Source organism: Paroedura picta, chromosome 8, assembly GCF_049243985.1.
Source record: "Paroedura picta isolate Pp20150507F chromosome 8, Ppicta_v3.0, whole genome shotgun sequence".
Lineage (NCBI taxonomy): Eukaryota > Metazoa > Chordata > Lepidosauria > Squamata > Gekkonidae > Paroedura > Paroedura picta.
In genome coordinates this window covers 2,326,947-2,354,870 of record NC_135376.1, presented here as the reverse complement: position 1 = coordinate 2,354,870, position 27,924 = coordinate 2,326,947, and the positions used below count along the sequence as shown (strand labels likewise).

At 52.9% G+C, this 27,924-nt stretch overlaps 1 protein-coding gene across 3 annotated transcripts; it reads right to left on the bottom strand.

Moving 5' to 3' along the window:
• Positions 1–3: 3 nt before the first annotated feature.
• On the bottom strand, positions 4–26,347 carry PCYT1A (phosphate cytidylyltransferase 1A, choline). 3 transcript variants are annotated; one of them, XM_077348038.1, is made up of 9 exons: positions 26,214–26,347; positions 15,816–15,968; positions 11,763–11,862; positions 7,791–7,907; positions 5,209–5,360; positions 4,831–4,909; positions 4,396–4,538; positions 3,121–3,309; positions 4–2,042 (listed from the first exon to the last, which is right to left on the bottom strand). In XM_077348038.1, the coding sequence occupies exons 2-9, from the start codon at positions 15,930–15,932 to the stop codon at positions 1,836–1,838; spliced, it is 1,104 nt and encodes a 367-aa protein (XP_077204153.1). In that variant the 5' UTR covers positions 15,933–15,968; positions 26,214–26,347; the 3' UTR covers positions 4–1,835. The 3 variants fall into 3 exon arrangements, with proteins under 3 accessions (XP_077204153.1, XP_077204154.1, XP_077204155.1); XM_077348039.1 differs by lacking the exon at positions 26,214–26,347 and adding an exon at positions 22,939–23,088; XM_077348040.1 differs by lacking the exon at positions 26,214–26,347 and adding an exon at positions 19,039–19,058.
• Positions 26,348–27,924: the final 1,577 nt, after the last annotated feature.

Genomic DNA, 27,924 nt, shown 5'->3' with positions numbered 1-27,924 from the left:
AGGGACCGTAAAATCTCAACGTTTATTACAGAGCGAATAACAAAAGTCAATAACCCGGCGAACAGGCAGTTCATCAAGATGGAGAAGCGGCAGCTCTGTGTCGTGTCACTTTAGACCAGGAGGAGTCAAACTGCGGCCCTCCAGATGTCCATGGATTACAATTCCCATGAGCCCCTGCCAGCGAATGCTGGCAGGGGCTCATGGGAATTGTTGTCCATGGACATCTGGAGGGCCGCAGTTTGACAAACCCCTGCTTTAGACCCTGCCAGGGATGCAGCTAAGAGGCACCAGCGCTTGGCCTGAGCACATGGACCACGCCAGACTCTCCACCTGGATCATGCCTACTGGATATTGGAGTTGGGTTGACACACACACACAGCGCATGGGTTCAGTGAGATTTCTTAAACAACGGGGCTGGCCCCCCCCCCCACTCCCCTGTCACAAACAGGAGCCCACAGACCTCTGGGCGGTCAGCACTGAAAACACTGATACGGAGAGACAGGAGCAGATATGCAGGGACAGACGCGGGACAGAGATACGTGCTACAGTCTGGGCCGGGGGAGGACACATGCGCATGCACGCACATGGGAGGGGAAGGGTCAAAGGACGTTTCGTCAAAGCACAAATGCAGCCCGGCCACCGTCACTTCGTTGTGAAGAGTCAACAACAGGGGCTGAGGAATGGACAATGAACTTCTGCTGATGGAGGGGGGTCGGGGTGGGAGAAAGACCACGCCGGCAGCTTTGGGCGCTCTTTGGTTTGGCTGCTGTAGAGCAAGTTCTGAAGGGAAGCAGGTTTTCCCCGAGTCAGATAGCCAAATGCTGCGTCGTGAGCGGCACACAACAGAGGCGAGAGCACCGCCTTCAGGGTCCCCTCTGATAGGGGAGTGAGCTGCTTTCCCTTCATGCTCTGCGGCCATTCTGCCCACAATCCCCTGCGGAGCCTTCCAGGGCTCTGCCTTTCAGGGAAGCTCTGCCCCTTGGTGGGACTTGGGGAACACGGGGATCGCTCCCTTTTTAATCCCTTCTTTTATCCCCGAAAACCCCAAAGACAAAACAACCACGTAGGGCAAGACAAAATTCAACAGTGCCACTGGGTCACAGTGGGGAAATCAGTAGATGCTGCGTGGGATGCCCACAGGCTGCCACCTCTTTTTCTCTTGAGGACTGGCGACTTGGTGACAGGAAGGAAACACCTCCCTCCCTCCAACCAGGCTTTTCAAGGTGCCAAGACCTGCTCCAAAATCTTGGGAAGCCAAAGGGCATTCTGTCCCTCCCCTCTCGGAAGCTGCCTGCCCCCTGGGGTCTTGTGGGTGGCCCGTTTTGCTTTCTTTCTGCGGCATGCAGGCCTGGAGAGCTTCGAAGCGCTGCGCGATTAGCGGGCCAAACAGGCAGAGAGGCGAGGTTCCCCACCCACCCACCCATTCACCCACCCCAACGACGACTGGCTCCTTTGCTGTGCCCGGCTGACCGTTCCCAACCAACTGGAGTGGTGCACGGAATACCACTGGTGAAGGCTTGAAAAGTAGAACGCCTTTGCTTTTTTAAAAAAGAAGAAGAGCCACGCTTCCCCCTCTCCCCCTCGGAACCAACAGGGGGGAAAAGCGAAGAAAGGGGAAAGGGGGTGGGGCGGGGAGAAGGGGAAACTGCGGGAGAAGTCGGAGCCATGTCCTTTCCCCCCCTAATTCTGAGAAGGAAGAGCCTCCCTGAGGAGGGCCCCGTGACAGACCTAGCCTCTCGGCGATGGCTTCCCGGCACGCCCCGCTGGCTCTCCTCGCCCTCTGGAGGTTGGGAACTGCCCGATCCACATCTGCGATCCCCCCTCCCCTCCCCGGTTCAGTCCTCCTCGTCCTCGCTGATGTCGTAGGTGATCGTGGACTTATTCCGGGAGAGGCTGGCGGGTGAGGCTGGCGGCGTCCGCGCCGTGAAGGGCCAGCGGAAGGACGGCGAGGGAGAGCGGTCGTGGGTGGGGCTGCTGCTGGGGCTCTGCTTGGGGCTGATGGCCTGCAGCATCCGGCCCTTGCCCTCCTTCAGCATGTGTTTCTGCAGGGGAGAGAGGCAGTTAAGGAGCTGGAGTCGGGGGATGGAAAGATGGCAATGCTATGATCCCCATGTGAGATGGGCTGGCTGGACTACATGGACCTTGGTCCTATCCAGCAGGGCTCTTCTGATGTACTTATGAAGGCCTCAGCCCCTCTGTCCTGTTGTTGTCCCTCCAGAGGACCTAGCTTGCCATCTTGTGAGCCAGGATGCTGGACTAAAGGAACCCTCCTTAGTCTGACCCAGGAGGGGTCCTCTGGTGTTCTTAGGATGGCCTCGGCCTCTCTGCCCTGTGGCTGGCCCTGCAGAGGAACTGGCTGGCCCCTGGGTGAGACGGGAGGCTGGACTGGAGGGACCCTCCCTGGCCTGACCCAGCAGGGCTCTTCTGAGGGTCTTCTCAGGGGAAGGCCTCGGCCTCTCTGCCCTGTGGCTGGCCCTGCAGAGGAACTGGCTGGCCCCTGGGTGAGGCAGGAGGCTGGACTGGAGGGACCCTCCCTGGCCTGACCCAGCAGGGCTCTTCTGAGGGTCTTCTCAGGGGAAGGCCTCGGCCTCTCTGCCCTGGGGCTGGCCCTGCAGAGGAACTGGCTGGCCCCTGGGTGAGACGGGAGGCTGGACTGGAGGGACCCTCCCTGGCCTGACCCAGCAGGGCTCTTCTGAGGGTCTTCTCAGGGGAAGGCCTCGGCCTCCCTGACCTGTGGCTGGCCCTGCAGAGGAACTGGCTGGCCCCTGTGTGAGGCAGGAGGCTGGACTGGAGGGACCATCATAGCCCTGATACAGCAGGACTTTCCTGATTTTTCTATTCCTCTTATCCAGCATCCTGTCCCTGGAGAGATTCACTCCTGAGACTCCCACTTTTGTCATGGCTTGGGATGAAGAAAGCGGATATAGAGATTTTTTCCTCCTCCCATAATACCAGTAGATGGGGGGGGGGTGAAGTTACAAGCTCTGGGCCCTGAGCTCACACAGGCCCTGGGGAAGACCTGTCGCAAAGCGCAGTACCGTGGCCAGGGGTGCCCCTAAGCCCCTGGGGGGGGGGGAAGGGGAGGCTGCGATGGGGCACGGGGGGCTTGGGGGCTCTTACCAGGGCTCCTTCGGGCCCAAACATTTCCAGGAAGTTGCCGATGAACTCGCGGGATTTCTCCTCCCATTTCTGGATGAGGTCAATGCTCTTCTCCTCCACTTTCTGGACAAACTCCTTGGACTTCTCTTCCACGTCCTTCACCCGCTTCTTCACCTTATCAACGCGCTCCTGCAAATGGTACTTCTTCTCCTGGAAGAGGCAAGGGCATTTGGGCGGGTCAAGATATCAGTACGGCACACTTCCCTGACAGTTCTGGTGGATAGAATCATGGAACCACAGAGTTGGAAGGGGCCTCCTGGGTCATCTAGTCCAACCCCCTGCACCATGCAGGGCACTCACAACCCTAACCCTCTTGCTCATCCACTGTAAATACTGTATAAATACTGTTGAATTTTGTTGCCAAAGTTCAGTGCCTCAATGAGTGACCTGCATAGTAAAGGGGGTTGGACTAAATGTCCCAGGAGGTCCCTTCCAACTCTAGGATTTTACGATTCTATCAATAAAATTTGTTTTTAAGGGTTTCCTGAATGGAATTAGTTAATTTTGCGTATATATTTTAAAGTTAATTATCGGGTGACATATAAACCTATCTGGTCCTGTCAACCTGCCTTGCCCATTTGATGTGTCCCTCTCCCCCTGTTCCCTCCCCATACTGACGTCCCCCTAAACCTGTGACATTCACCTCGCTCCCAGGGTGTCTGTTGTGAGGAGAGGAAGGGAAAAGGTTTTGGAAGAAGCCTTGGGATTCCTCCAGATAATGGAAGCGGGGAACCAAAAAGCAGTTTGCTGCCTTCTTTCCTTGAAAAGACTCAAGATTGCTGTAAGTCAGCTGTGACTTTCTGCATCTTTCCAACATCACCTGCCCTATCCTGCCCGGCCCAAGTCTGCTCCGTCTCCTCAGATCTCGTATGCTAAGCAGGGCCAGCCCTGGTTAGTAGTGGGTGGGAGAACACACGGGAAGTCCAGAGGCCGGTCATGGCAAGCCCCCTTTGCCTGCCTCCTGCTTAGAAAACCGTATTGCAGGGTGTGTCTGTGGGGTGTGTGTGTGTCCGGGGCTCCAAATGAAGGAAGAGACCCCTACAAATGCTGCACTGGGGGTCTTGGGGAGGGCAAACACAGCTCTGCCAAATGAAAACAAGCAAGCTCACGTCAGGCAAGAGCACGTCGGGGCCTAGGTCTCTCCACGCAGCCCAGGTTCCCTTCCAACCAGCTGGCCCGGAGGAGGCACCACGTGACCGACAAGAAGCCGGTGGGGCCGCCCCTCCCTGGACTCACGTTAATGAAGCTGACGTTGAGCTCTTTGGCCGTGTAGCCCCGCTGCAAATTCCGCCGCGCGTAGACGTCGTAGTCCCGGACAATGCGGGTGATGATATCCGACGTGGAGATCCCTTCCGTCCTCTGAGTCGGCGCAAACATTCCTGGCAGAGACAGAAGGCAGCTTGCAGTGGCCAACCACCTCTGAGTGTCTCTTGGCCTGAAATCCCTACGCTGCGGGGGGGGGGGGCAAACTGTGGCTCTCCAGATCTAGCAGCCGTCGATAGGCTTATCCCCAATGAATCTCTCAAATCTCCTTTTCAAGCTGCCTATTCCCGTGGCCCTCCCTGCATCCTCTGGCAGCAAATTCCCCATTGTAACCGTTCTCTGTGCCCAGCAGTCTTTCCTTCCTTTCTTCCGTCCATCTGTCCTGACCGTCTGCTTCACTGCACTCACCTGCGTCCTTTATGTGCTTATAGACGTCGTCGCTCCCGGCGGAGGAATACGGGATGTCGTCGTGGGCAACAAAGTCAATCTGCAGTTGGGCGACAAGAGCTGTCAGCAACCTGCCAGGGGCTCATGGGAATGGTAGTCCATAGAGAGCCACAGTTTGGCCACCCCTGCTGTAGCGGCAGGATCCCAGGGCCAAAATGACCCAGGATGCCCTGAGCAGGAAGGGCTCAGCTGTGGGAGCGAAGGCCAGATTTCTAGCCCCCAATTATAGAGAACTCTCAGGGGAAAGCAGGAGCTCCCACGGCTGCCTGTTCTGACGCCTTCCTGGGGGTCAGGGGAAGGACACGAGGGATGCCCGACGCCACCCCCGGCCTCCTTTACCCGGTGCTCAGCCAAGAACTCTGGCGAGAGCGTCCACGGGGCGTTCCGCACCACCTCGTCCACGTAGCGGCAGTGCTGCACGGCGTCATAGCGCTCGCTCTCGTTCATCACCGTAAAGCCCTTGAAGTTGTGGGTCAGCTCGTCGCTGCAGACTGCGGGCAGAGAAGACAGAGAGTGGGACGAGGTGGGTGGGTGGAGCCAGTTTGGTGTCGTGGTTAGGAGGGCAGGCTTCTCATCTGGCATGCCGGGTTCGATTTCCCCACTCCTGCTCCCCATGCAGCCAGCGGGGTGACCTTGGGCTCTCCACGGCACTGATAAAACTGTTCTGACCGGGCAGTGATATCAGGGCTCTCTCAGCCTCACCCACCTCACAGGGTGTCTGTTGTGGGGAGAGGAAAGGGAAGGTGACTGTAAGCCGCTTTGAGACTCTTTTGGGTAGAGAAAAAGTGGCTTATAAGAACCAACTCTTCTTCTTCTTCGTCAAAGGGTCCTGATCTCAGCCCCCACCGCAAAGACATGCTCTCATACCTCCGGCTACCTTAACTGGGTCCCACAGGGCCTGCAAGTCAGAGCTCTTCCACTGGGTCGAAGGCTGAGGCCACCTAGATAACAGCTAGATAACATAGCAAATCCTGGGCCACCCCCTGCCCTCCCTTTCCTCCCCGCTCCCTCCAAAGACTAACATCTTGCCGAATGTAACTTAGTCATTAGGACAGATGCAAGAGTATCAATTGTGGTTTCATAGAAGTCTTAATCTGGTTTTATCTATGTGAACTATCGTTTTACTGAATTTTTAGACTATGTAAACTGCCCCGAAATGGCCAATTGAGAGGGGTGGTATAGAAATCGCAAAATAAGCTAACTAAATAAAACCAAGTCTCTTATTCTCTTAAACAAGGTTGCCATTTCTTACCTGTGGCTCTGGAATGGGGAGGGCTTGTGGGTCAGTGAACACACAGGACGCTGTTTTGGTCGATCCAGGTCAGTATTGCCTACTCAGGTGGGCAGCAGCTCTCCAGGGACTCAGGCCGGGGTCTTCGACATCACCTGTCGCCTGAACCCTTTCAAGCGGAGATGCTGGGGATTGAACCGGGGACCTTCTGCACGCGGAGCAAAGGCTCTACCACTGAGCTGCAGTCCCTGCCTAAGTGGAAGAGCGTCTGATTAGCATGCAGAAGTTCACAGGCTCAATCTGGTCCGAGCAGACAAGACTGACCTTGATGGCCCAATGGTATAAGGCAGCTTCATGTGTGTTCATATGTGACTGGGGAGGGGCTGTGGCTCGATGGCTGAGCCTCTGCTTGGCATGCAGAAGGTCCCAGGTTCAATCCCCGGCATCTCCAGCTAAAAGGACCAGGCAGGAGGGAAGGGGAAAGAGCTTGGCCTGAGACCCTGGCTCAATGGCTGAGCCTCTGCTTGGCATGCAGAAGGTCCCAGGTTCAATCCCAGGCAGCATCTCCAGTTAAAAGGACCAGGCAGGAGGGAAGGGGAAAGAGCTTGGCCTGAGACCCTGGCTCAATGGCTGAGCCTCTGCTTGGCATGCAGAAGGTCCCAGGTTCAATCCCCGGCATCTCCAGCTAAAAGGACCAGGCAGGAGGGAAGGGGAAAGAGCTTGGCCTGAGACCCTGGCTCAATGGCTGAGCCTCTGCTTGGCATGCAGAAGGTCCCAGGTTCAATCCCCGGCATCTCCAGCTAAAAGGACCAGGCAGGAGGGAAGGGGAAAGAGCTTGGCCTGAGACCCTGGCTCAATGGCTGAGCCTCTGTTTGGCCTGCAGAAGGTCCCGGATTCCACCCCCAGCATCTCTAGTTAAAGAATGGGCAGTAGTTGATGTGAAAGACCTCTGCCTGGGAACTGGAGGGGCGCTGGCTTCTGAGCACACAATACTGATTGGGGGGGGGGGGCTGGCACTCTGTGATGGAGCCCCTGGTTGGCATGCAGAAGGTCCCAGGTTCAATCCCCAGAATCCCCAGAGATGGATCAGGCAAAAGGTGACGGGCAAGACCTCTGCCTGAGACCCTGGAAAGCTACTGCCAGCCTGAGTAGACCAGACTGACTTTGGTGGATCAAGCATCTGGTTCAGTATCAGGCAGCACCATGGGTCGCCCCCGAACACTTATGGAGTTTATCTCTTTCTCCCACATCCTGGCACCTATCACAATCCACAAGACTCAGACCACAACAGTCTCCTGGCTCAGCAGTCAGCAGGTTACGTTCCAGTGCAAAGGAACTTGGAGACGGGGCTGGAAAATACCACTTTCATGCACCTGAAACAAATTGTGTGCAGTACCAAGGACCCCTCACCTCCACCCCCCCAATCCACAGCATGAAAACTCAACTTCTAAGGCAGGGGTAGTCAAACTGCGGCCCTCCAGATGTCCATGGACTACAATTCCCAGGAGCCCCCTGCCAGCGAAGGCTGGCAGGGGTCTCCTGGGAATTGTAGTCCATGGACATTTGGAGGGCCGCAGTTTGACTACCCCTGTTCTAAGGTCTCAAGACAGCAAAAGAGCTGTGCTGTTTTTCTTTTGCAACGTGTGAGGCTCCCCCCCCCCCCCCCAATTAGCAGGACTTTTCTCCTTACCTCCTACAATGAGGTATGTGTTTGGGAAGAGGTTTTTGGCTTGCATCAGGGCCCGGGCGTGGCCGGAGTGGAAAAGATCGAATATCCCATCGGCGTAAACCCTGACTGGCCTGTCCACTGGAAGAGGAGCAAGAAAAACAGATCTCTGTTCAAGAATACGGCACTCAAAATCCATTCCACACACAAACAGATCCCACGTCCAAATGTAACCTCCCCCACACCACCCCCACTGCAAAATCATTGTGGCTCTCAAACTGGGGTGGATCCCAGAGACCCGTTCCACCGAAGGCTGCATTTCCCTTCCCCTAAAGAGGAGCCTTCTGGTGATGCAAGGGACTCTCGGGTAAACAGAAGGCTGCTTGAACCCAAGCAAAGAAAGAGGCTGGGCTGTGGGTTCAGGACAGAGAAAAGGAGAGACCACTTCGCACAGAGAGGGATTAAAATGCGTAATTAAAATATGAACAAACTGTGTGTCCTGTTTTTGTCCCTGCAGGGGAACTGGCTGGCCATCGTGTGAGAGAAGAGGCTGGACTAGATGGACTACTAGTCTGATCCAGCAGAGCTCTTTTTATATTCATATAAGGGGACCTCCAAATTCAGAGACAGTCAACCTCTGAATACCAGTGCCAGGACACAACCTTGGGGGAAAGGTCTCGGCTCCTATGCCCTGTTATTGGCCCTGAAGAGGAACTGGCTGGCCCCTGTGGAAGACAGGAGGCTGAACTAGATGGACCCTCCCTGGCCTGACCCAGCAGGGCTCTTCTGAAGCTCTTCTCAGGGGAAGGCCTCGGCCTCTCTGCCCTGTAGCTGGCCCTGCAGAGGAACTAGCTGGCCCCTGGGTGAGACGGGAGGCTGGACTGGAGGGACCCTCCCTGGCCTGACCCAGCAGGGCTCTTCTGAGGGTCTTCTCAGGGGAAGGCCTCGGCCTCTCTGCCCTGTGGCTGGCCTTGCAGAGGAACTGGCTGGCCCCTGGGTGAGACGGGAGGCTGGACTGGAGGGACCCTCCCTGGCCTGACCCAGCAGGGCTCTCCTGATGGTCTTCTCAGGGGAAGGCCTCGGCCTCTCTGCCCTGTGGCTGGCCCTGCAGAGGAATTGGCTGGCCCCTGGGTGAGACGGGAAGCTGGACTGGGGGGACCCTCCCTGGCCTGACCCAGCAGGGCTCTTCTGAGGGTCTTCTCAGGGGAAGGCCTCGGCCTCTCTGCCCTGTGGCTGGCCCTGCAGAGGAACTGGCTGGCCCCTGGGTGAGACGGGAGGCTGGACTGGAGGGACCCTCCCTGGCCTGACCCAGCAGGGCTCTTCTGAGGGTCTTCTCAGGGGAAGGCCTCGGCCTCTCTGACCTGTGGCTGGCCCTGCAGAGGAACTGGCTGGCCCCTGGGTGAGACGGGAGGCTGGACTGGAGGGACCCTCCCTGGCCTGACCCAGCAGGGCTCTCCTGAGGGTCTTCTCAGGGGAAGGGCTCGACCTCTCTGCCCTGTGGCTGGCCCTGCAGAGGAACTGGCTGGCCCCTGGGTGAGACGGGAGGCTGGACTGGAGGGACCCTCCCTGGCCTGACCCAGCAGGGCTCTGCTGAGGGTCTTCTCAGGGGAAGGCCTCGGCCTCTCTGCCCTGGGGCTGGCCCTGCAGAGGAACTGGCTGGCCCCCGGGTGAGACGGGAGGCTGGACTGGAGGGACCCTCCCTGGCCTGACCCAGCAGGGCTCTTCTGAGGGTCTTCTCAGGGGAAGGCCTCGGCCTCTCTGCCCTGTGGCTGGCCCTGCAGAGGAACTAAGGAAAAAAAGAATCTGTCCAGTGGCTTAATAAAGCTTGAAAAGATAAAGAGTCTCTTATATTATTTATTCAGGCTTCGACTCTGCCAGAACGGTCTCTAGATTTGTTTTCCGTTTTCAGTCTTTCATCAGTGGCAGTGAGTCCGTCCTTGTTAATGTTTTTAGATAAATGCTCCTGTATCATGGAGAGTCAAGGCTGTGAGCCCCTCGAGGGGTCGCAACCCCCATGCTGGGAACCACTGCTCTGGATCCCCCTTGCTTGCCCAGTTCAGGGAACCTGAGGCAGCTGGCTTTGCCTCGCTCTCAGTTGCCAGAAATCTGGACTGGAGCTTATCCAGAGAAGCATCGAATGGTACAGAGCAGCTTCAATCTTCCCCTCCGCTGACTCCGCTGCTGTTAACAGTTGGGGGATTAAGGGGATTTTGCATTTTCGTGGGGAAGTCGAGGGTGCAGGAAAGGAGGCCGTGGCTGAGTCAGCCTGAGGAATCTCCTCCTGCATTTCTGAGCCCTTGCTGGGGATTAAACAGGGTGCGTCTTTGCAGTGAAAAAGAAACAGGAAATGGCCAGGCTTTTCTATTACAGCAAAATGGGGAAGCCGGATCAAGGTGGGTCCGTCTCTAGCAGGAGAAAAGAGCCATAGGGCCTTCAAGAGAAACAAAAATGTTGGATTTTTTGGTCTTTTTAATGGGGTTTTTAATTTTAATAAGACTCTGTAACCCGCCACAAGCCAATTTAGAAGTGGCGGAGGATAAATCGAAATATAATAATAAAATTTGTGACAGGGGAGGAGCTTTCATGAGTCACAGCTGGCTCACGTCTTCAGATACTGCTCGAATGTGAGTCTACCTGTCCTGTGTCCTGGGAAGTAGAGGGATTGTTTGCCTACTCAAGACAGGGTGGATTGCACATTGAAGAAAGAAACAAAATAAAAATAATGCCATTCAGCCTCTGAAGATCATTCTACATACAGGAGGCAAAATGTGAATCAGGGATAGCTCAAGGCGAGTAGTTGAAAAACAAAGATTTTTGCCCAGGGACACCTTTATGACCAACAAAGTATCTGAAGAAGTGGGCACGCCCATGAAAGCTTAGACCTAGAATTAACCTTCCTCGGTCTTTAAGGTGCCGCTGGACCCCAACATAGTTTTGTTTCTTCACTCTTTTAATTGTATGCTGATTTGCTGCTATTCACCAGCCCTGCCGACTGCTTTAATCCAGTCTTAGCTATCCTGGTTGGTCAGTGACTTTTGCACCTTTAACTAGCCCTTCCTGCACAAAGTTGGGACTCCAGGGGCACTTTTAGGACCAACCAAGTTTTGTTCTATGAGCTTCTGTGGGCACACGGGCCCTTCCTCAGATATAACAGAACAGTTAGGATTTCCTGCCATCTATGAATCGTACCAATGGCTTTAATCCAATTTTCACTGTGCTTGTTACTCAGTCACTTATGCGTCCTCAGTTTAACTGGGCTTTCCTTGGACAGTTCTGCAGGGCCTGCAAAAGGCAGCTCCTCTGCCAGGCATTTGGTTGAGGTCAGCCTGAATCACGGCTTCCCATCGGCCCCCTGAGCCTCCCTCCTACAACCACCTCTGCAGACTCACCCTTCCCGCTGGGCCATCAGTATGCGTTGACTTATTGTCCTCCCCAGTGTTATCGTCCCATAATGTTTATTGTTATTATTTGTATTATTCCTGTTGATGTAAACTGCCCTGAACAGCAAATGAATGAATGAATGAATGAATGAATGAATGAATGAATGAATGAATGAATGAATGAATGACCTCCCACCCCTGTCTGTAGATATCAGGTCTGAGGAGATTCTATTTCAATGCATCTGAAGAGTGTGTCTGCACACGGAAGCTTACACCTTGACTTTGCTGGTCTTCAAAGCGCCCCTGGCCTCAAACTTTGTTCTGCTGCTTCAGACCAACACAGGGACCCTCCGGGATCTGCCTTGATGGGTGGCCCTATTAGTCTGCCTGTAGCAGGAGAAAAGAGCCAGGGTTCCAGCAGCACCGTAAAGACTAACAACATTTGTGGCTGGGGAGAAGCTTCCAGGAGTCACAGCTCACTTCTTCAGATACAGTCTGAGTGGGGGAACCTGGCATCCTATGTTAAGAGGCGAGAGATTGATTATGGTCACGGAGGTGTAGAAAGCGCCACCAAGTCCCGGCTTAAGCCAGCTGGGGTCCCAGGAGAACTACTCACGTGGGGTTCCTCTCAAGGCTTCCTCGTACGTGACCCGGATGTACGGCTTGCTGTAATCCACTTCGAGCTCATCGGAAAACGGAGCCGGCTCCCGGAGACCCTGAGATAATAAAGTGGGGCTCAAAGTCAGCCCAAACCAAGAGAACTCGCATAAGCAGTAAAAATATTTTGCCCACACCTGGAAAGGGGCACCAAAGCTGCCCAGGCAAATGCTCTGAGGTGAGATGGATCCAACCCTATTCCCCAAGCAGAAAAATAGCTTCTTGGCAGTAGTGCTTTATCCTCACAACAGGATAAAGCAGTAGTGCTTTATCCTCACAACAACCCTTTGAGGTGGGCAAGTCGGAGAGTTTTTATGACTGGGCTAAGGTCACCAAGCAGAAAGAGGGTAGAAAGAGGATTTGAACTTGGGTCTCCCAGACCCAGGTTTTCTCAGTCAGGGCTTCTTGACGGCCCTGGAAGGGTTCCCTGAATGGGTAGGAATGCATTAATTATTAATATATATATATTTAATTTGTTAAACATTTATCGGGAGATATGACCATATATGGTCCCCATGGCTGATGACGGGCCTGGAGGGGGTGGGAAGGGGAGGAGCCCTGGGTGGGCGTGTCCACCGCTCTGCTTCCCAACCCTATTCTGCAGGATTGTGCCACTTCTGGGGCTTCTTGAAGCCTGAGGGATGTTCCCAGGGATTTTTCAATGGAAAAAAGTTGAGAAGGGCTGCCAGAGCCCATCACTGCAACCGCTGCAACACATTGACTCTCTAAGGGAAAAGAGGCCACAAGCTTTATGTGCTCCAGGAGGTGGCTGGCCAGGGTGGGGCCTTATTCAAGGACCACAAGCAGCTGAAAAGACCCCTTGCCCGAGACCTCGGCAAATCCCTGTGGGCCAGCTTGGCATAGTGGTTAAAAGCAGTGGCCTCTACTCTGGCAAGCCTCGTTTGATTCTCTGCTCCTCCACATGCAGCCGGCTGGATGACCTGGGGCTAGTCACAGTTCTCTTCAGAATGTTCTCAAAGAGCTCTCTCAGCCCTCCCTACTTCACAGGGTGTCTGTTGTGGGGAGAGGAAAGGGAAGCCGCTTTGGACCTCTTCAGCTAGAGAAAAGCGGGGTATAAAAACCAGCTCTTCTAGATACCTGGTAGTCTGATTCACTTCAAGCAATAAAAAAAAAGAAAGTGACCCAGTTTTTCTTATTAGGAAATCTGGGTCTTTGTTCTACATTAAGCCCACAGCATCTGGCACAAGAACGTCCCAAAAGCCCCACTGATCAAACCGAGGCTCCATCCTGTCCCGCGTCCTTTTTCACACAGCAGCTAACAGGGACTCAACTGTCCTTTTATTCCCACTCTCTGCTGCCTGTCATTGAATCTGTTGGCCACTGTTCATACGCTACGCTTTTCACTACCAGTAGGAGCCTCAAAGTGGCTTACAATCACCTTTGTAAGGTAGGTGAGGATGAGAGAGCTCTGAGAGAACTGCTCTGTGAGAACAGCTCTGACAAGACTGTGACCAGCCCAAGGCCATCCAGCCGTATGCCTGTGGAACGTGGAGAATCAAACTCGCCTCTCCGGATTAGAGGCTGCCTTTCTTAACCACTAGCCCAGCATTCCCTCTCACTCAGTGACCAACGGATTCAATGGCAGGAAGCAGAGAGGGGAACAGAAGGACATCTGAGTCCCCGTGAGCCACTGTGCTAAAGAGGACGCTGGACTGGATGGGGTGCCGGTCTGTTTCAGTGGGGCTTTGGGGACGTTCTTGTGCAACAAATCCCCAGACGCTGTGGCCTCAATGATGAACGAAGACCCAGATTTCCTAGTACGAGAAACCGGGTCACTTTTTTTTGAAGTTATCTTGGAGTGAGTCAGACCAACAGAAGAAGAAAACTTGGTTTTTAGACCTTGCTTTTCTTTAGCTGAAGGAGTCTCAAAAATCGCTCCCAATTATCTTTCCTTCTTTTCCCCACAACAGACATCCTGGGAGGTAGATAAGGCTGGGAGAGCTCTGGGAGAACTGCTCTGTGAGAACAGCTCTGACAGGACTGTGACCAGCCCAAGGTCATCCAGCCAGATGCATGTGGAGGCGTGCAGAAGCAAACCCGGCTCTCCAGATTAGAGGCTGCTGCTCTTAACCACTACACCACACTGGCTCCATCTAGCCCAGTATTCCCTCTCACAGTGGCCAACCAGTTCCCTGGACAGATGCTCCACCATTGAGCCACGGCCCCTCCCCGTTCACACATCTCAAACTGCCTTATATGGAGTCAGACCTTTGGTCCATCAAGGTCAGTATCGCCTACTCAGACTGGCAGCAGCTCTCCAGGGTCTCAAGCAGAGTTCTTTCCCATCCCCTGCTGCCTGGTCCTTCTTCACTGGAGATGCCCCTGGGGATTGAACCTGGGACCTTCTGCATGCCAAGCAGAGGCTCTGCCACTGAGCCACAGTCCTCCCCAACATAAACGTAGGAGGCTGCCTTCCTCTGAATCAAAGTTGGTATTGTCTACTCAGACAAGCAGCATCTCTTTAGGGTCTCTGACATCATTACTGCCTGGCCCTTTTTAACCGGAGGTACCAGGGGTTGAACTGGGGACCTTCTGCAGGCAAAGCGGAGGCTCTGCCACTGAGCCACGGCTGTCCCCTAAAGAGGGAACAAGGGGGGTGGGGTGGGGGGTTAGGACAGACTCAATTGAGGCAGTTATCTGATACTGGGAAGGAAGGCTGGCTGTTGAGCAGGAAAGATGAGATGGTGGGAGGGACTGAGCTTGGGCAGCAGCTGGAAAGAATGATCAGAGGGAAGAGGAATGCCTGGGGAAGGAAAGGAGAAAGCCCTCTGCAGGTCTTTAGGCCCTTGGATTACAGGCAGACTCCCCTGGGCCAATTTGGCCAAATCGCTGCTGCTTGGAAAAAAAGAGAATCAGGAGGTGTGCTGTGGAGGCCCCAGCCCCAATATCTGCGGAAACAAAACTGCAGCCCTGATTCTAGAGGGAGGGAGGGAGGGAGGGGCGACCGACAAAATTGCCTCTAGTGGTACATTGCCAGCATAACGTTGCGGATGCTCATCTGAAAACCGGGTTTGGTCCCCCAGTCCTACTCCACATGATGCCTGCTGGGCGGCTTTGGGCCAGTCTCAGTTCTCCTGGAACTCTCTCAGCCAGAAGCACCTGAAAGACTAACACAATTTCTGGCAGGGGAGGAGCTTTTGGGAGTCACGGCTCACTTCCTGTCTGTATTTGAAGACTCACGAAAGCTCCTCCCCTGCCCCAAATGCTGCTAGTCTTTCAGGTGCTACTTGTCACTTTTCTGCTGCTACAGACAGACTAACAGGGCGATCCATCCATCTTGATCTGTCCCCACAGGAGGCACCACATTTAGCCGTACAAAATGGAAATCCAGGCCTCGGAAGAAGTGGGCGTGGCCCTCCAAAGCTCCTCCCCAGCCACAGATTAAGGAAAGGACACGCAGTAATGGGTTTAAACTTCAAGTACAACGATACAGGCTAGATATCAGGAAAAGGTTTTTCACAGTCAGAGTAGTTCAGCAGTGGAATAGGCTGCCTGAGGAGGTGGTGAGCTCCCCCTCACTGGCAGTTTTCAAGCAAAGGTTGGATGCACACTTTTCTTGGATGCTTTAGGATGCTTAGGGCTGATCCTGCGTTGAGCAGGGGGTTGGACTAGATGGCCTGGATGGCCCCTTCCAACTCTAGGATTCTATGATTCTAAGGTGCTTCTGGACTCTGGCTCTTTTCTGTTGCTACCAATCTATCCATCTTGATTAAGATGACCAGATTTTAACATTGGTAAAGCGGGACACCATTGACTGTGTGTGTGTGTGTGGGGAGGGGTTCTTGATTAAAAATTTGGTCTATATGGAACAACAAAAAGTTTCCCAGAATAGAACGCAAAAATAATATTGTGATATATATATTTTTTAATTTCAACATAAGTACGATTTGCCAGGTGCCCCCAGATGTCCCTCCAAAAGTGGGACGATCCGGTGACCTTAATCTTGACTTCCTGCTCAGTAGCTCTGCCCCTCCCTCCGGACCCAACTCACCAAACAGTTCCGGGGCATCTTGGTCGGGATGCCGTCGGCCTCGGTGGCCCCGTTGGGCCCGACCCCCTCTTTCCTCCTCTTCCTGGAGTTCAGCCTGGCCATGCCCTGCGGCTCCATCCCGTGAGTCGTGTCCGGCAGCTCGGCTGGAAAGACCTGCCGAAACAAAGGTGGCGGGTGACCCCTTGGGGGAAAGGGCTCTGTGCAGAGGAGGCCTGAGCCAAAGGGCCTAGGGCGTGCCTGCTGGCGGCAGAGCCCACGGGGAGAATGGCCAGCGGAGCTGCCCTCTCAAGAGGTCTCGCCTGCCTGCTGCAGCGGGAAGGGGGCACTGAAGCCAGCTGGCAGCAGGGAGAGTCTTTCTCCCGTGACCCGGCCGGAATGTTGGAATCTGGACAGGAGTTATTTTAGCGCTTGGCTTGGGCAGCGGGCCAAAGGCCCACAACGCCCGTCCTAGGGAGAACCAGGCCTGACGGTCTCCAGCCCAGCCTGCCTGTGGGGCTGAGAATAATAATGCAAAAATCAAGAGCGTGCACTTCTGGATTTAGTCGTTTCATTGACACCCCACGTTTCCCCCCATCAGGAACCCAAACCGGCTTAACTGTTGTCCTCGCCTCTCTTTTATCCCCACCACACCCCTGCAAGGTAGGGTTAGGCTGAGAGTGTGTGCAACTGGTCTATAGTTACCCAGCAAGCCCCCGCAGCAGGGCGGAGATTCGAATCTCTTTCTCCTGGCTCATAGTTTGATGTTCTAGCCCAGGCTTTCTAACCAGGGTTACGTGAACCCCTGGTGTTCTTACCAGCCCTAGGAGGGTTTTCCAAATGGGTGGGAGTTAATTAATTCTTAATATTTAAACAAGTTCATTAAACATTTATTGGCCAATATGACCATACATGGCCTGGAGGGGTGGGAAGGGGAAGGGCCCCGGGGGGGGGGGGCGTGTCCACAGTTGTGCTTCCTGACCATATTCTACACCAAGGGTAGTCAAACTATGTCCCTCCAAATGTCCATGGACTATAATTCCCATGAACCCCTGCCAGCGAATGCTGGCAGGGGCTCATGGGAATTGTAGTCCATGAACATCTGGAGGGCTGCAGTTTGACTACCCCTGTTCTACATGATCACACCTCTTCTGGGGTTCCTCAGAACTTGAAGAATGTTCCAAGAGTTTTTCAATGCTAAAAAAGTTTTTAAAAGCTGGTCTAACCGCTACAGCACACTTACCCAAAGGGGGCACGTGCTTGTGATACCCCCACAAACCATCAAACAAACATACCTTTTATTTTTATGCCACCCCATCCCTGTTGACTCGGGGAGATTAATATACAGCAACAATAAACGCCGTAAAACAACAGATCTTTCCTAAAACTCCCTCCTATTATTTTTCTCCTTGTCGCGATTGATCACAGAATCCTAGAGTTGGAAGGGACCTCCAGGGTCATCTAGTCCAACCCCCTGCACTATGCAGGACACTCCCAACTATAAGGAAATTCACAATTATCAGTTCAGGGGCATTCCTATTGGTGGGTGTTTCAAGTGGGAAGGGTAGCATCTTATGATGTTATTGCCCAGCGGAACTGATCTCAATGTATCGGAAATGGTGAAGGAATCAGGTTTGGCCCGAGCAGAATTTGGACAACGCTCTCTGTCCCAGCGGCTCATAGTTCTTCAATTACCACCCACTGAATCAGCTACCCACTAGCTGGACTCCCAGGGGCAAGGTTGACTTCTGCCTCCCATTCTCCCCTTTCTGGGCCTTGCTCCCATTTTTGCTGGGCTGGGCTGTACTTGCCAGGCAGGGTGGGGGTGAACTGGGAGACATAAGGGTGGGGGCTGGGTGACACTGAGGCAGCTGGATGGAGGAAGGGTGGGACAGCCAATCCCACGCCAGCTCAGATATGCTGTCCCAGTTTGTTCTGCCCATTGAGCCCACTGTGTGATGCTGCGGCAAAAAAGGCTAATACCATCTTGGGGTGTATCAACAAGGGCATAACATTCAAATTGTAAGATTTCAGAGTTTGGCCACACCTGGAGTCCTCTGTGCAGTTCATGAGGCCTCACTTCAGAAAGGATGCGGACTGAATGGAGAGTGTGCAGAGGAGAGCAATGGGGATGACCAGGGGCCTGGAGACCTATGAGGAAAGACTGGGGGACTTGGGAACACTCTCTGGAGAAGAGGATGGGGAGAGGGAACAGCCATCTTCAAGGATTTAAAAGGCTGCCATACAGAGGATGGAGCAGAATTGTTCTCTCTTGCCCCAGAGGGTCAGACCAGAACCAATGGGATGAAATTAATTCAAAAGAAATTCCATCTAAACATCCGGAAGAAGTTCCTGACAGTTAGAGCAGTTTCTCAGTGGAACAGGCTTCCTCGGGAGGTGGTGGGTTCTCCACTTTTGGAAATTTTTAAGCAGAGTCTGGAGAGCCATCTGACAGAGAGGCTGATTCTGAGAAGGCTCAAGGGGGTGGCAGGTGACAGTGGAGGAGCGATTGGGATGTGAATGTCCTGCATAGTGCGGATGGTTGGACTAGATGACTCAGGAGGTCCCTTCCAACTCTATGATTCCTTAAGTACCTGAGGTTTCTCACTTAGAAGGGGGCAGGTAGCAGTTCCTGTTGGCGGTAGCAGCAGAAGCAGAGCTGGTTTTTATACCCTGATTTTTTACTACACGAAGGAGTTCCCAAGAATCTTAAAAATGCCTTCCCTTCCTACAACCTTGTGAGGTAGATGGGGAGAGCTCTGATAGAACTGCTCTGCGAGATGATCCCTAAGAGAACTGTTACTAGCCCACAGTCACCCAGTTGCCTGCATGTGGAGGAGCGGGGAATCAAACCCAGCTCCCCAGATTAGAGCCTGCTGTCCTTTAACCACTATGTCACTCTGGCTTTGGCAGCCAGGCAGATTTGTCTTCTTTTGCTCAAGCCGGAGAGGAGAGGATTTTGACAGACAGATTCCGATTTCCTGACAGAGAGGAGCCACCGGGGTCGAGTGAGTTCTTTGACCCAGAAAATTGCAGAATGGAATGGAATGAGGAAGCAATTGCTCCTTTGAGCAGGAGCGTAGGAGCAAGGGCGGCAGAGAGCTTAGGGAAGGAAAAACCTTCCTACCCATATAGACGGGGTAGGGAGTGGCTCTGCCCCTCTTCACTCCTGAAGGGCAGAGCCCCAAGAGGCAAGGGATCGGCGCAGAGGTGACCTCAATCCAAGCGGCCTGGACCACCAACGTACCTCTCCCTGCAAACGTGCGAGGCCTGAAGAACTTCCTGTTCTGCCGCTGAGCTGGGCCGTTCTCTATTTCCCAGCTGTCATGTGGTCCAAGACGGTGCCAGCTTTGCAACCATTCCTTAGCTGACTCACCGGAGCAAAGCCACACGTCAGCCTCAGAAGCCACCAGCTGCTTGCTTAGGGGAACCCCGGCACACCAAGGACCAATTATTTCCTCAGCAGGCGGGGAGGGAGGGAGGGGGGGGTGACAGAAGGTGCTGCAGTAATTTTGGTTAAGCCCAGATCGAGAGACAGAGGGACCCAAATGACCGGAGAGGACGGATGCTGACACACCTTGGCACAGAGCGACTCCCGTCCTGCTGTGTTCTACCTCTGGGGAGACATCAGGGACTAGCACTACCAGACCATAAAATCAGAGTCCGGAGGCACCTTTAAGACCAACAAAGATTTATTCAAGGCGGGAGCTTTCGAGTGCTTGCACTCGAAAGCTCCCGCCTTGAATAAATCTTTGTTGGTCTTAAAGGTGCCTCCGGACTCTGATTTCGTTTTGTTGTGCTGCTTCAGACCAGCACGGCGACCCACTTGAAAATGACCAAGCTTGTTAGAGATCCCCCCAGCATGTCAACCCCCCCCCTTCCACTGTCCTTCCTCAAGAGCAGCCTTTCTCACCCTGGTGACCATGGAGGAGCCCCTGAAATAATGCTTCAGGTTTGAAGGAGCCCCGAAAGTGATGCCAGCTGGCCACGTCCCCAGAAGTGATATCACCACCTGCATTAGACAGACAGTGTCAAGGAGGTCTGAGCAGGGGAGGGGGAGAGAGATTGGACAAGGCTTGAGGTGGGGGTGGGCGTGGAGGCTCTGGCCCTCCCAGATGCAGGAACTATGAGAGAACTCACTCACATTCAGGAGGGGGGGGCAAAGAGAGCAGCCGGTTCCCTGGCTTGTGGCTTATTAAGGCAGGAGGGGAAATGCCACAGACCCTCTCTGGAGTTACTGCGAACCCCTGGTGGTCCACGGACCCCTGGCTGGGAATCCCTGCTCAAGAGACGAGTGCTCTGACACTAGGAGTCAGGTTTGGGAACTACCTGGAGATTTGGGGGTAGATTCTAGGGAGAGCAGGGCTGGGTCTGCAGGGGGCTATATTGTCAGAGGGACCACCCTCCAAAGCAACCATCTCCCCCCCCCCCAGGGTGACAGAAGGTGCTGCAGTAATTCAGGTTAAGCCCAGATCGAGAGAAAAAACTTCTCCAAGGCTGCAAAACTGCAAGAAAACAGAGTCCTTTTCGCCTGGCCGGGAGCAGTGTTGGAAAGAATGCTTGTAAAAGAAGCAGAGGCACCATGCATCTTGGAATCAGCTCGAGTAGAGAAGAGGGGGGATGCTGGAGGCCATGACAGTAGCTTCTGTGGAGAGAAAAGAATCCACTGTCCCTATTCAGCCCCAGGGGCTAGAATTGCCCACCCACGGCCCGTTGTTCTGAATCTGCAGTCCCACACTGCAATCTCCCCTTGAAGTTTCCTTGTTTGAAGACAGCTTAACAGAGCAGCAAACCTGGTTGGTTCTTACCTCTGCCGTAGCTCTTCGCAGAACTGAGTCAGTGCCTACCTGTCTAACCTACAAGAATTTTTAAAGCCCCGAGAATTACAGATCTCTCTGAAGTTGCATTTTGAACCGGCAGCAATTTCCGGGTCAGAGGCAAGGGAAGACGCACGTAGAGTGACTCACAGAAGTCTAATCTGGAAGTGACCGTTGCATGGATCACTGTGGCCAAGTGCTCTGGAGACAGGTAGGGTGTTAGAAGCCTCACCTGGTGCAGATGGTAGAATGCCAATTGGGCTACCCTCGTGATCTGAGCCTCCATAGAGACATCAAAGATCACTCCCAAATACCTGGAGGTAGGTACAGCGATAAGCTGTACCCCATCCAGGGAAGGGAGGTGCACTTCCTGATCCTGCCCCTTCTCCCCAGACACAGGACCTCCATTTTGGGGGCGGGGGTTGAGTTTCAGGTGACTCTGCCTGAGGTATCCAGACACCACTTCCAAACATCTGGCAAATGTTTCAGGGGGGGGGTGGAAGTCCAGCTGGCCATCCATCAGGAGGAGGCGCCCACTGGACTCCCAGGCTGTTCTATTGTGGACCTCTGGAAGCTATTCACCAGAAGGCACATCAAAAGTGTAAGAAAAAGTTCTCCTTACGACACACCAGGAAATGTCCTTTATGTCAATACAGCAGCAACCGAGGAAAAACAGGAAACTGGCTCCAGCTGATAGGGAAAGTCAGGTTCTCCGACCACCACCCGCCTCACATCCTGCCAGGGCTCCCATTCAGGCTACGCTTCACCCTGAAGCCACAAATGCGGGCCACCGGAGTGCATTTCAGCCACACGCCTGGCTTGTGGGAAGGTCGGATTTCATTTGGAGGTATAAAAAGACTTCTCATTCTGTGACCGCTCCAAGTCAGTTGTACATTCACTGTGATTTTGGGGGGCAGGAGCTTCCCAGATTACCAAACGTAGATTAGTTTGATCTATCATATCTCCAGAGGCCACTTATGGCTGCGAAAGCTGGATGATGAAGAAATCAGACCAGAGGAGAACTGACTCGTTCGAACTCTGGTGCTGGAGAAGGCTTCTGCAGGTCCCATTGACCACAAAAGTCACCAACAACAAACTACTAGAACGCATAAAGCCTGATACATCACTGGTAGGCAAAATCACAAAACTCCAGGTCACTTACATTGGCCACATCATGCGATCCAACTCAACACACAACACAGAAAGCGATTCTGCTAGGCTTGGTCAGTGGAAAAAGGAAACCAGGCCGACAAAGAACGCAGTCATTAACTATCAATAAGGACACTGGCCAGAGCATGACACAACTCAAAGAAGTGGTGTGAGATTGAATATTATGGCGACGGTTGAGCCAGAGAATTGCCAAGGGCTGGACCCGACTAACATAATCACCAACTTCCTAGAGTCAAAACTCCCTTTGTCAGAGGCCTCTCAAAAGCTCCTTCTCCAAGAAACCCTGAGGGTCTCATTGGTGCTACAGGACTGGGATCTCATACTGACACAGCTCTCCCTGAAGCGATCTTCCTCACGAGCGTGAGAACACAACTTAAAAACTGTGTTCAGACAAAGGGTGCCAACCTCCACCTGAATTCTTCAGGTCTAGTCAGTTCTGCCGCTTCAATGACCTGAAAGGACTCAGGTGGTGGGGGAGGAGGGGGAAGGAGAAGCAATAGCATTACGCTATCTCCCCCCCCCTCCATTCCAGTTCAGCCAGATCAAAGGGAGAGAAGGAGGGCATTCTCAGCTTTCATCCCTGGAGAGACCTTTATTCTCAGGGAGCAAAGCGATCAAACTCTGCTAGGGCGCAGCTCACAATCCCAGACTAGAAGTCCCTGCTCCTAGCCACTACATCGATCTGGCTCTCCAAGCACAGGAAAGAAGCCAGTGTGGGGGAGATGCCGAAACAGCAGAGAGAGCTAGCTGTTCTCTGAGATAAGAGAAAGGTCAATGTTCCTCTGGAACGCAAGAGGAATGAGTTTTCAGCACAGAAGTTGAACCTTCATTTAGTCTGGCTCTGTTCAAAGTCAGATGTGGAAGCACCGGGTCTGCACAGATCTCTCACAACTGTCCTGCTCTCCTTTGCGCTTAGCTGCTTTGACCACAACATCTTCTCTCTGTAGTTATGTCTGCACACTCACCACTTTCCAGACTGAACAGTGAAGCCTTCCGGGTTTCTGTGTTTTAATGACCACATTTTCTGACTCTTGCTTCCACAAACCCTGGTTATAACATCCTCACCATTTCTTGTCATTTATGCTATGACCAAAGTGTTGTGTTATATAAATAAACACAGGGGGACAACTCTTGTTTTCATCATAACCACAAAAGCTAACCTCTGGCCAATGTGGTGTAGTGGTTAAGAGCAGCGGACTGTAAACTGGAGAACTGGGTAGGATTCCCCACTCCTCTTCCACTTGAAGGCTGCTGGTGATCTTAGGTAAGTCACAGTTCTCTCAGAACTCTCTCAGCCTCACCTGCCTGTTGTGTGGGTGCCTGTTGTGGGGAGAGGAAAGGGAAGGGGATTGGAAGCTGCTTTGAGACTCCTTTGGGCAGTGAAAAGTGGAGTATAAAACCCAAGTCTTCTGTCAACGTCTCAATTTCTCATAACTGTGTTAGAAAGCACCTACTATAGAAATCAGATTTTATCCACCACCACTTCAAAGTGTGAAATTATGTATTTTTTTACACACACACAAACACATTTCTTTTTTATGTTGTACAACAAAACATGCTGATGCAAAATGAGGAATAAGATCTGAGTTGAATCTGGTCAGTTCTTAGCTCAATCTTGGCTAATTCCATTCCTTATTCCAGCCCCTTTTCCACATTACTTTTAGGTCCCATAAACCCAAACGTTATCTCTTAGTGGTCAAAGAGAATTCCTTTCCTCCTTTTTCACCAGTGGAAAAGGTGGTTGGAACCAATCCTTCATGCACCCACTGAGAATTGCCAAGAGATGCTACAGAAAAAAAAGAGGAAAAAAAAAAGCCATAACTGAAAATACCACACACTACAACAACACCTATGATTTATTGAGCTCTTAAATGGACACCTGATGCTGCTGTAAGCTAAATCCAGTGGCAGCGGGAAGTGTTGACAAGGTGCAGCTGACTTACGGCAACCCCATGGGGCAGGGGTGGCCAGACTGTGGTTCTCCGGATGTCCATGGACTACAATTACCGCGAGCCAGGGGGGTCATGGTAATTGTAGTTTATGAACAACTGGAGAGCCAAGTTTGGTCACGCCTGCCATAGGATTTTCAAGGCAAGAGATGTTCAGATGCGGTTACCTGTTGCCTATCTCTATGCAGAAACCTCAGCAGTTTGCCACCCAAGGACTGACCAGGACTGACCCAAGGACTGACCAGGACTTACCTTCCCAGATTCATCAGCCTGGGCCATCCAGGTCATGCCAGAGAAAAACAGAGAGGGGTTGCCACTGGCTGCCTCTGCCTAGCAACCCTGGACTTCTTGTCGGTGTTTTATTCAAGTACTAATTCCAGCCAACCCTGCTTAGCTTCCAGGCTCTGATGAGATCAGGCTACCCTGAGCCACCCAATTCAGGACACAGACAAACAGAAGTGGTTTACCCTGGCCTGCCTCTGCCTGGACTTCCTTGCTGTTCTCTCTTCCAAGAACAAACTGAGGTCAAACCAGCACAGCTTCCAAGATCAGACAACACTGGGCAAGCTTGAGTCATCCAAGTCAGGGCAAAAAAATCTATTACCCAAGAACAAATGGAGGACCCCTTGATACTGCTCAGGGGGTCTCCCACCCCCACCTACCTTGTTCACCTTTCATTAAATTCACTCCTAGTTATTCTGTTGAGTTGAGCACATGATGCTTGGTTCTTTTCACTCATGGCCAGGCTTAGACCCCCTACTAAAGTGGTAGCTCTTAAGGGCAAGGCTAAACCGACAGTCCTAGCCTTAATCTTCAGCATCTTCCCAAACTACGCCGCCTCCATGCCCCTCTTTCAACAAAATGACACATTTTTCCAAGGCCAGCCAATTCTCACCAAAACTCCACATTCCATGCAATCAAACCCACATGCCTGAATCTGTGTTTGGGACAGGGACGTCTGTCAAAGGTGTCTAATGCCCCGCAACCTGCACTCCTAATAAAACCCCCCACCACATAGGTTTGCCATCTTGAGAATGGAAAATTCCTGGATATTTGGAGATGGACTGTAGGGCTGTCAACTCCAGGAGATTTGGTGCTTGTTAACTCCAGGAGATTTGGTTTCAGTCCACCCTCTGAAACTACAATTTTCTCCAGGAGAACTAAATATTGGAAAGGTTGTCACTTGGAGGAGGGCAGGGAGCAGTTACTGTTGACAGCAGAGGATAGGACCTGCAGTAATTACTTTAATCTACATGTAGAACAGTACCAGCTAGATATTGGGGAGGGGGGTATTCTGAGTCAGAGTAGTTCAGCAGAGGAATAGGCTGCCTAAGGAGATGGGGAGCTCCCCTCAATGGGAGTCTTCAAGCAGTGGAAGGACAGATACTTATTCTGGATGGTTTAGGCTGATCCTGTGTTGAGCAGGGGGTGGACTAGATAGTTATTCTGGATGGTTTAGGCTGATCCTGTGTTGAGCAGGGGGTGGACTAGATGGCCTGTATGGCCCCTTCCCACTCTAGGATTCTAGGAGTCTAGTTCAGCAGTGAAATGGGCTGCCTAAGGAGGTGGGGAGCTCCCCCTCACTGGCCGTCTTCAAGCAGCGACTGGACAGATCCTTCTCCTGGATGCTGGAGGCTGATCCTGCACTGAGCAGGGGGTGGGGCTAGATGGCCTGCATGGCCCCTTCCCACTCTAGGATTCTAGGAGTCTAGTTCAGCAGGGGAAGGGGCTGCCTGAGGAGGTGGGGAGCTCCCCCTCACTGGCCGTCTTCAAGCAGCGACTGGACAGATCCTTCTCCTGGATGCTTGAGGCTGACTCTGCCCTGATCAGGGGGTGGGACTAGATGGCCTGCATGGCCCCTTCCCACTCTAGGATTCTAGGAGTTTAGTTCTGCAGTGGAAGGGGCTGGCTAAGGAGGTGGGGAGCTCCCCCTCACTGGTGGTCTTCAAACAGAGGCTGGACAGTTCCTCGTCCTGGATGCTTGAGGCTGATCCTGCATTGGGCATGGGGTGGGACTAGATGGCCTCCATGGCCCCTTCCCACTCGAGGATTCTATGAACTGATCTCTAACAGCTGCAATTTCAGGACGGAGCCAGAGCCCCCTGAGGAAGAAGAACTTAGGGGAAAGAAGAATCGCACTAGAGTGGAAAGCCCCAGAGCCCACCCACCAAAAAAGTTGCCGTTTCCTCCGGAGAGACTCACCCCCGCAGGGTGGGGATGCGTCATAATTCCAGATCCCCACCTGGAGAGTGGCAACCCTACCACCAACCCCCCCTCCCTCGGAACAGATTCCCAAAAGGGCCCCTTCTTTAAACTACCCCGCCCCCATAAGCCCCCTCCCTCATGGGCGGGTGTGTGGGCGGTGCCAAGGAGCATTGGGGGGCGGCGGGGACCCCTTGAAGGCCTGCAGCCTCCTCCCATCCCGGCCTGGCCCTGGCCCAGCCTCCCCGCCGCGTCCCCCGCGACCCCGCCGGGCTTCTGCCTACCTGGGGCTGCGCCGCTCGGACGCCCTCGCACAGCGCCAACAAGGCTGGGCTGGACAGGAAGTGCTCCCGCCCGGAACCTCCCGGAACGGAACGCCCGCACTGGCCCGTCCCTTGCGCGTCCCCCGGGAAACCGCCCCCCGGGACGGAAGTTCCGGCCAGCCTAGAAGGCCCCGCCCACCCTTCTATGGCTGCCCAAGGCGACACCCCAGGGGCGTCCTCACTGCCGTGCGCCCATCCCCTCCCCCTCGCGGGGTTGCCAACTCTGGGGTGGGACATTCCTGGAGGTTTGGGGCTGGCATTTTCTCCAGGGGAACTGATCCTGGTCGGGTGAAGTTCAGTTGTAACCCTGGGAGGATTTTGGGCCCCACCTGGAGAGTGGCAACCGCACCAACCATATTCAAAATTTATTTATTTTTCATTTGTATGCCATCACTCCCAGCAAGCTCGCTCGAGGAGGTTCACAGATAGAATAAAACAATATACAAGGCACATCATAAGACATATGATTGGTTTTGTAATCTTTTGATGTTTTTTAAAGTTGTTTTGATGTTATGTAATGTTCCATGTAAATTATAATGTTCTGTGTAAACCGCCCAGAGCTGCAAAGAAATGGGCGGTATAGAAATCTAAATAAATAAATGATAAAACAATCCCCAATAAAAACAAACCCCAACATCATAAAATTGGCGGTATACGCAATATAATATCAACCTCTACTCATGCATTGGGCCATTAGGCCAGTATCAATGATAATATTGATTGGTGGTTTTTGATAGGTGGCATAGGTTCCTGTTGCTGTCTAATATTATGCACAGGAACCAAGGGAAAGTAGGGGGGAGGGGAGGGATGCTAGGAGACACACAATTTAGCCTTCAGTTGAGTTCCAGATCCCCAGTTTGTCAGGGCTTTCCTAGCGTGGATCTGGCAATTCTACTGTCAGTGACTCGAGGGATGTGGAACTCTAAAGGTATAGGTATCCCCTCTGCAAGCACCGAGTCATGTCTGATCCTTGGGGTGATGCCCTCTAGCATTTTCATGGCAGACTCAATATGGGGTGGCCTTGCCAGTGCCTTCCCCAGTCATGACCATTTACCCCCCAGCAAGCTGGGAACTCTACTGAAGGCTAAATCTGAGCTGCTCCGATTTAGAACTTTGAAATGAGCAAAAGAGCTGTGGATTTGTGAGGAGTTGTTTCAGTCCTGCTGCCTTATTGATTGGGCTAAAGGTTGAAAAGAGCAGGGCTGGGTTGCAAAAGGCTAGCTGAACTAAATTTTATTGTAAAAATCTAGACTTTGAACTGGCAGGTTCCACTCCTCCACCAATGACTCAGTTTACGTAAGTCAGTGACAAAGAAATTAACTCCACAAACTAAAAGTGACAGGGTTGCAAATTCTGAGGGGGGGGAGCAGTTCCCCTGGGGGGGAATTTATATTCGAGTCCAGTAGAACATTAGAGACAACTTAAAAAGTTAAAAACAGAAAAGCCCATAATCTGCTAACTGAAATAATAAATATGTAGCACACAAAGCAAGACTTAACACATTTCTACCCCAAAATGGGGTTTCCTCATGGTTTACTCCTGAACACACAAGTGATACAGCAGCCAGTGAGATAAAAAATTCAATTCATTCTCTATGAATAACAAGACCAATAAAAAATGGAACAGACGGAATATGTCCAGTCTCCTTCTACGCAGCTGTGTAGTGTCCTGA